Source organism: Nyctereutes procyonoides, unplaced genomic scaffold (assembly GCF_905146905.1).
Source record: "Nyctereutes procyonoides isolate TBG_1078 unplaced genomic scaffold, NYPRO_anot_genome, whole genome shotgun sequence".
Lineage (NCBI taxonomy): Eukaryota > Metazoa > Chordata > Mammalia > Carnivora > Canidae > Nyctereutes > Nyctereutes procyonoides.
Window position 1 is genome coordinate 8,603,695 of NW_026575051.1, and position 8,782 is coordinate 8,612,476.

The 8,782-nt window shown below is 41.4% G+C and overlaps 1 protein-coding gene across 1 annotated transcript in view; it reads right to left on the bottom strand.

Moving 5' to 3' along the window:
- The window catches only part of KIF6 (kinesin family member 6), a 375,439-nt gene extending 374,606 nt beyond the window's left edge, over window positions 1–833 (bottom strand). Inside the window, exon 1 of the mRNA XM_055329543.1 lies at window positions 715–833. Coding sequence (XP_055185518.1) covers window positions 715–780 — 66 coding nt within the window. The 5' untranslated portion in view covers window positions 781–833. The remainder of the gene's footprint in view (window positions 1–714) is intronic.
- Between the last annotated feature and the right edge of the window lie 7,949 nt (window positions 834–8,782).

Below are 8,782 nucleotides of genomic sequence, written 5' to 3' on the forward strand. Positions count from 1 at the left end.
TCTTTCTAGGGAGGAAACAACAACAACAACAACCATGTTTTGAAGCATATAAGAAACACACCAAGTGTCTCTGCTCACGGCAAGGGCAAGGTCTTAACCTCCTTGTGCGTCTGAGTTTCACACACTGGAGGAAGCACCTCGGTAAATGCTCAGTGTTTTCTGAATGAAAAGTCTAGGTGTGTTCTTTGCATCGGGATGCACAAATACGTATACCTGCAAAAAGTATTATGCTGAGCCTTAATGTATGTGCTGCACAATGAGGATGTAGTTAGGCAACAAATTCCTAAGGGCCCCCTGGGCGCAGAGCCGCAGCCTATCTGTCTACTTACATTATCTGTATCATCCCAGACCTGCATGGACCTGCACCTCTTGCTGGCACGCTCTGCCCGGTGAGACGCGCATCGCGTTGGGCTTCTCTGCGTGCAGAGCTTGCAGCACCCCGTGACCCCTTCCCAGAGAGGGGTCCGCAGGGTGCAGGGTGAGGCGCGGCCGTGAGCCGAGCGTGGCTGGGTGCAGAGCGTCCGGCCCGCGGGGCGCTGCGGGGCGCTGCGGGGCGCTGCGGGGCGGGCGCCGCCCTGGGGTCTCGGCCCGGGTCCCTGACTCGGAGCTGCAGCCGGCGCCCTGCGCGGAGCCCCCTCCCCAGCCCAGGCCCCCGCGTGCCGTCCCGCCCCTGCCGGGGGGCCCCCGCCGCGCCGGCGCCCTCGCTGCCCGTACCCCCTGTTGCTGCTTCCGGACAGTGGGCTTCACCCTCGCGAAAATCTGTATGGTCTGCTTCACCATCGCCTCCCGGCTCTGCACTGACCCCTGACCTCTCTCAGGGCCTGGCTCCCAAAACCTGGGACGCGCTCCGCTTCCGTCTAGCCACAGTCTTAGCAACAGTAACCAGGGACGCTACCCAAGGAGCCCCGCGCCGCCAGGGCCGCCTCCTCTCCCTAATTGGTTGCTGACTGCAGAGGGGGCTGAAGGGAAGCACCGAGGGGCGGGCTTGGGGAGGGGCCGAGCGGAGAGCGACTGCGCACGCGCCGGGTCAAGTTCTGGGCACCCCGTTTAGCTCCACAGCTGGCCTGCAGAGTGGTTAATGGGGTGACAACCACCATGCCCTGACCGGTTTCTTAATCCAGCCTTTCTCTGTGCCAGCGCCTCTTATTTAGCACTGAAGTCATTCTGGTTTTTATTATTCATTCACTGAAGAAATGTCAATCTGTGACAAGACAAGCAATATGCTGTCTGGGAATGATCCTGAGCTGAGCACAACTGCCTCTGCAAACTAGAGATGAGGGTCTGAGGATGGAAGCAGCTTTTTATTTATTTGTTTATTTATTTATTTATTTATTTATTTATTTATTTATTTATTTATTTATTTTTTTGCAGGAAGTTACAAGTTACCCGGGGTTGCGCATGGGATTCTGTGGAAGGCGCCTCTTCTATCTGTGTTGGAAGAGGCCAAGACTGGAAGAGAGAGGAACCGTTTCCCATGCAATGGCACTGTCAAGAATGGATGGGCTCCCTTGTGCACGGTTGGTAGGAATGTAAATTTGTGCAGTCGCTACGGAAAACAGGATGGAGGTTCCTCAAAAAATTAAAAATAGAACTGCCATGTGATCCGGCAATTCCACTTCTGGAAGTGTATTCAAAAGAATTGAAATCTGGATGCCAAAGACATCATTGCACTCCCATATTCATTGCAGCATTAACCAAGATGAGGAAAAAACCTAAGTGTTTATCAGCAGATAAGTGAATACAGAAAATGTGATATGTGTATATATGATTATTTAATATATTATTTATCTTCTACATATAATGGAATATTTTTCTGCCATTAAAAGAAAACACAAGAAAATCCTGCTATTTGCAGCTACACAGATGAAACTGGAGGGCATTATACTAAGTGAAATAATTTATACAGAGAAAGGCCAATAGTGTCTGATCTCACTTATCTATAGAACTAAAAGAGCTGAACTCATAGAAACAGAGAGTAGAATAGGTGGTCACAGGTTGGGGTGGGGAAAATGGACAGATCTTGCTCAAAGGGACAAATTTCCAGTCATAAGACAAATAAGTTCTGAGAACCTAATGTACAGCATGGTGACAGTAGTCAGCAATATTGTGTTATACACTTAAAAGTTGCTAAGACACTAAATCTTGAATATTCCATAAATGGTAATTATGTAAAGTGATGGAGGTATTAATTTTATTGTGATAACAATTTCACAACAGATGATCCCTGACTTATAAAGATTTTTTGTTTTTGTTTTTAGATTTTATTCGTTTATTCATGAGAGACAACAGAGAGAGAGAGAGAGAGAGAGAGAGAGGCAGAGACACAGGCAGAGGGAGAAGCAGACTCCCTGCAACGAGCCTCATGTGGGACTTGATCCCAGGACTCTGGGATAATGACCTGAGCCGAAGGCAGATGCTCAACCACTGAGCCATCCAGGTGCCCCTATGAAGGTCTGACCAGTGATTTTTCAACATTATGATGGCACAAAAGTGATATGCATTCAGTAAAAACTGTACTTAGAATTTTGAATTTTGATCTTTTCCCAGGCTGATGATATATACTATCATACTGTCTCATGATGTCTCACAGCAGCAGGGCGCCACAGCTTCCAGTCAGCTACGATCACAAGGTTAATTAAACAACCTATACACTTACAACCATTCTGTACTCATACAACCATTCTGTTTTTCACTTTTGGTACAATATCCAATAAATTACATGAGATGTTCAATACTTAATGATAAAATAGACCTTGTGTTAGGTGATTTTTTTTCCCCCAACTGTAGGCTAATGTAAGTGTTCTGAGCACATTTCCCCCAACTGTAGGCTAATGTAAGTGTTCTGAGCACTAATGTAAGTGTTCTGAGCACATTTAAGATAGGCTAGGCTAAGCTACAAATGATTGGTAGGTTAGGTATATAAAATGCATTTTCAATTTGTGATATTTTCAACTTAAGACAGATTTATTGGGACATAGCCCCATCATAAGTTGAGGAAGATCTATCTATCTATAGATAGATAGATTCATCTATATTCATCTATATTCATCTATACATGAATCAAATGATCACATTCTACACCTTAAACTTATATGTCAGTCAATTAAATCTCAATAAATCTGGAAAATGCACACATACATGCATGCATACATACATAAGAAAAGATGAATTTCTTGAAAGACACTGTTAGCACATGAAAAGATGTTCAATATCATTATCTGCTAGAAAAATATACATTAAAACCACAATGAGATGTCATTACACATCTCTTAGAATGGCTAAGTTAAAAAATAGTAACAAAACCAGGTCCTGACTGGAATATAGAGAAACTGAATCACTCATACATTACTGGTGGGAATATACAATGTATCATGGACAATGGTATAGCCATGCTAGAAAACAGTTGGGCAGTTTCTTACAAAACTAACGATGCAACTACTGTAAGACCCAGCAATTATGGTCATGGACGTTTATCACAGAGAATTGAAAACTTGTGTTCACACAAAAAAAAACCTGCACTTAAATGTTCATGGCAGCTTTATTTGTAATAGCTCCAAACTGGAAATGACCAAGATGTCCCTCGACCAGTGAGTGGATTAAAAACAACTGTGGAATACTATTCAGCAACAAAAATGAAGGAACTACTAGTACAGCTTGGGTGAATTTCCAGGGAATATACACTGAGTGAAAGAAGCCAGACTCAAAGTCAAATACTGTAGGATTCCATTTATATAACATTCTTGAAATGACAAAATTATAGAGATGAAAAGGAGATTAGTGGTTGCCAGGGGTTAGGGAAGAAAGGAGGGGGTAAATTGTCTGTGGCTGTAAAAGGATCCTGGTGATGGACTGTTTGTATCTTGACTGTGGCGGTGGTCACAGAAATCTACATGTATGATAGAATTACATAGAATGAAACATGCACACACAAATGAGTGCATATAAAGCTGGTGAAAGTTGAATAAGATGGATAGATTGTATCAATGTCCATTCCTTGATTGTGATGTTGTATTATGGTTATGCAAGATGTTACCATTGGGGGAAATTAGGGGAAGGGGAAGCAAAAATCTCTCTATATGATATCTTACAACTGCATGTGAATCTACAATTATCTCAAAACAGAAAGTTTTTGAAAAGAAACTCTTAGAGAACGAAAAGAGAAGCCACAAACCAGGAGAACATTTTTTGCAAAACACTTATCTGATAAAGAACTTTTATCTAGAATATCTAAAAACTCTTAAACTCAATAAAAAATAGGAAAACAACCAATTTATTTTTTTGAAGGAGGGATCAAGATTTCAACAGATCCTTCCCCTGTTTAGCATAATTAATCATTAATGAAATGCAAATTAAAACCACAATGATAGGCACCTGGGTGGTGCAGTAATTGCACATCCAACTCTTGGTTTTGGCTCGGGTTGTGATCTCAGGGTTGTGAGATCTAGCCTGGCCTCAGGCTCCATGTTCAGCACAGAGTCTGTTTAAGGCCCTTTCTCCTCTGCTCCCCCACCCTGTGCTCTCTCTCTCTCTCTCTTAGTATCTCTCTGTGTGTGTGTGTGTGTCTCAAATAAATAAATCTTAAAAAAAAAAAACCACAATGAGATATTACTACAAACCTCTTAGAATGGCTAAAAATAAGAAAATAAAACTGGAAATACCAAAAGCTGGCACAGACAGAGAACATCTGGAACTCTCAAATATGGTGGGAGAGATGCAGGATGGACTGGTCACTTAAATAAAGTTATATATACACTTACTATATCACCCAGCAATCCCATTCCTGGGTGTTTATTTAGTGCAACGAAAACTGATGTTTCTTCAGAAAGATAAACATGAATGATTATTATGGTTTCATTCACAACTGCCCTAAACCAGAAACAAAGTAAATGTTCCTCAATTGGTGACCTGGATAAACAAACTAACACATATATACAATAAAAATTTGAATATCAAATTTATTATGCTAAGTGAAAGATGCCAGACTCAAAGTTACCCACAGTATAATTCCACTTATATGACATTCTAGAAAAGGCAAAACTATAGGGATAGAAAACAGGTCAGTGTTTGCCAGGGCTAAGGGTAGGGAAGGGGCTAACTGCAAATGGGCATGGGAGAGTTTGGAGGGTGAGTGTTGGGACTGTTTCATATATGGATTATATTTGCAGTTACATGACTGTATGTTTTTGTCAAAATTCATAGAATTATCTATACACTTAAAAAGTGTGAGTTACACTATATGCACATTATACTATTATAAGAAAAGTCCCCCCCACCCAAAATTGGATGGGTTATGAACAAGTGTGGCAATAGCAGAGATGGAGAAGAGGAGAGAACCAGGTATTTATGAAATAGATTTTAAGATCTTTTTCCAACTGATTCTGGGTAGTAAGAAAGAGATGATTTAAGACTGGGCAACATCAATACCTTGGCTATTGTGAGTAATGCTACAGAGAACGTGGGAGTGCAGATAGCTCTTCAAGATACTAACCTTGTTTCCTTCAGAAGTGGGACAACATAAGTGTCTGTCTATGAATGAATAGATTTAAAAAATGTGGGAGATATGTGTGTGTGTGTGTGTGTGTGTGTGTGTACACAATAGAATAGTACTCGTCCATAAAAAGAAGATCTTGCTATTTGTGATGACCATAGATATATCTTGAGGGTATTATGCTAAGTAAAATAAGTTAGAAGAAAAATACTGTGGGATCTCACCTATATGTAGAATTTTTAAAAAGTTAATCTTACAGAAACAGAGTGGAATGGTGGTTGCCAGGGACTGAGGAATGGGATGGGGATGGGGGTAAGGGAAATGGGAAAACATCGGTGAAAGGGTACAGACTTTCAGTTATAATATATTCTGAGGATCTAATGTACAGCATGCTGACTATCGCTAATAATACTGTATTGTATGCTTGACAGCTGCTAAGAGAGTCAATCTTAAGTGTTCTCACCACAGAAAAATTTAAAAGGTAACTATGTGAGGTAATGCATGTGTTAATTAGTCTGACTGTGGTAAATGTTTCACAATGCATATGTATATTAAATCATTGCATTGTATAATTTAAATACATACAGTTTTATTTTTCAAGCACTCCTCAATAAAGAGGAAGAAAGAAAGAAAGAAAGAAAGAAAGAAAGAAAGAAAGAAAGAAAGAGAAAGAAGAAAGAAAGAAAGAAAGAAGAAAGAAAGAAAGAAAGAAAGAAAGAAAGAAAGAAAGAAAGAAAGAGTTAAAAATAGACCTGCCCTACGACCCAGCAATTGCACTGCTGGGGATTTACCCCAAAGATACAGATGCAATGAAACGCCAGGACACCTGCACCCCAATATTTATAGCAGCAATGTCCACAATAGCCAAACTGTGGAAGGAGCCTTGGTGTCCATCAAAAGATGAATGGATAAAGAAGATGTGGTCTATGTATACAATGGAATATTTCTCAGCCATTAGAAACGACAAATACCCACCATTTGCTTCGACGTGGATGGAACTGGAGGGTGTTATGCTGAGTGAAGTAAGTCAATCGGAGAAGGACAAACATATGGTCTCATTCATTTGGGGAATATAAATAATAGTGAAAGGGAATAAAGAGGAAAGGAGGAAAAAGAAGTGGGAAATATCAGAAAGGGAAACTCTGGGAAACGAACTAGGGGTGGTGGAAGGGGCGGTGGGCGGGGGGGGTGGGGGTGACTGGGTGGCAGGCACTGAGGTGGGCACTTGACGGGATGAGCACTGGGTGTTATTCTGTATGTTGGCAAATTGAACACCAATAAAAAATAAATTTATTCTTAAAAAAAAGTATTCTGAAAATTATATGCCAAAAAAAGAAAAAGAAAGAGAAAGAAAGAAAGAAAGAAAGAAAGAAAGAAAGAAAGAAAGAAAAGAAAAGAAAGAAAGGCTGAGCAATTGGGTATATGGTGCAGATATTTACCCAGATAGGTAAAATAGGTTAGAGTGAAAAGGTGGGAAATGAGGAGCTGCTGTTATATTAGATGCCATATGCCCATGGGTCTTCAGTGGGTAGCTGAATAAAATTTAGGGAAATGCTCTAGCTAAAAATATGGATTTAGGAGTCATCACAGAATTTTTTCCCACAAAGTGACCAAGTCCCTCATGAGGAGTGAGGCTGCAACCCTAGTGCCCATGGGTGGAGATGGAGGAGGTTCTCCAAAAGGGACAGAGAGGAACAAATGGAGAGAAGGGGTCGGAGGGAGAAAGGGGAATGCTGTTTTCATGGAAGCTGAGGGAAGAGAACTGTTAAAGAAGAAAGTGTTCAACAGTGTTGGATTCTAAAGAGGATGTGCTGAAAATGTCCATCCACTTTGACAACTGGCAAGTCACTAGTAACCTAGCCAAGGCTCCCATGGAGTGATGGAGGTCTAAATCAGACTGCAGGAGGCCCAGGAGTAAAGGGAAGGTTATGGAGTGGAGGTTTCCAAGAGAGACTTCTTTTCCAGAAGCTGGATGGTGTAGAGTTGTGAAGAAGGAAAACACAGGATAAAAGCATGACAAACCCAGGGTCAGGAAGGGTCTTGTGTTCATGTCCAAGGGCGGGGGTGGGGGGGGAAGCAAATCCAATAAGGAAGGGGAGGTTGAAGGTACGGGAAAGAGAGAAGAGAATGTATTTGTGTCTAAACAGTTGGCAACAGAGAATACCAGAGAATGCAATGGAGGAGGCAAAAGAGCCAAAGGTATTGGCAAAAGAGTGTTGCAAATGTTGAATCATGAGGTCCAGGCTGCTTAAAGACGCTATTGGCCTTTGACATGGAGGAGTGGTGTGAGGTTAGGAGGGAATTCTGTGTGTCCCAGATGTAAGAATTTGATACTTCCTGTCTAAAACTCCAGGTCATATGATCAAAGGCATCAATGGTGTGGAAGTGTGGGTTCAAATCTTGCATGCATCACACCCGAAGGTATGACCTTGGGTAAGTCATGGGATGGACAATTGATAGCAGCTACCTCATGATGTTGGCATGCAGGTTACCTCCTCGGGAGCAGACACGACCACATATGTATGTACATGAGACATACTGAAGATTACAAACTCAGAGATCTCCTGTGCCCAGACTGTGTAAGTGTGCCAAAACAGGCCTGTGACAATAGGGAGTTGTCCCACGGTGAACTGGAGGCTACATGACCTCAACTAAAAACATTCACGTTCGAAACAGTTAAAGCACAAGGCTGCCTAAAGAAAGCACATTTGTGAGCCCCGGTTTACAGCCTCTGTTTCTGTTCCTGGAAGAGCCGACTTCAATAACTCCCAGGCCAATGCATCTGACAGGTTTACCTAAATCTCAAACAGATGGCCCTAATGGGTATTAAATAAGTTCTGAGATTAAATCTCCAAGTTACAGTGTCTTTCCCACAACTGGTTGTATATTCAGTATTATTATCTACACCTTATCTACTTGCTTAAATGTGGGAGTTAAGATGCTTTTAAATGGTTGAAAAGATTCTTGGGCTCTGTAGTGCCAAAGTAACATATAATTGTACCACACAAATTAGCCAGGGTTTATAGGCCTCAGATCTGAAAGAAATTAAGCTGTGCCTGAAATGGATTAGTCTATAGGCAAGTGAGTTGGTTTTTGTTTGTTGGTTTTTTTAAGAAAAATTGAAACTGTACCCCAGTACTAGTTTTCAATGACCTCTTTAGCTGTTGGTGCTACAACTATAAAATGCATAATTTTTCTTTGTAAGTCTGACAGGACCAGTTAAAACTTTATGGGCTGGTAATTTTGATATTATAGAATATGTACATAAAATTACCTAATTGAAGTATACTTTCC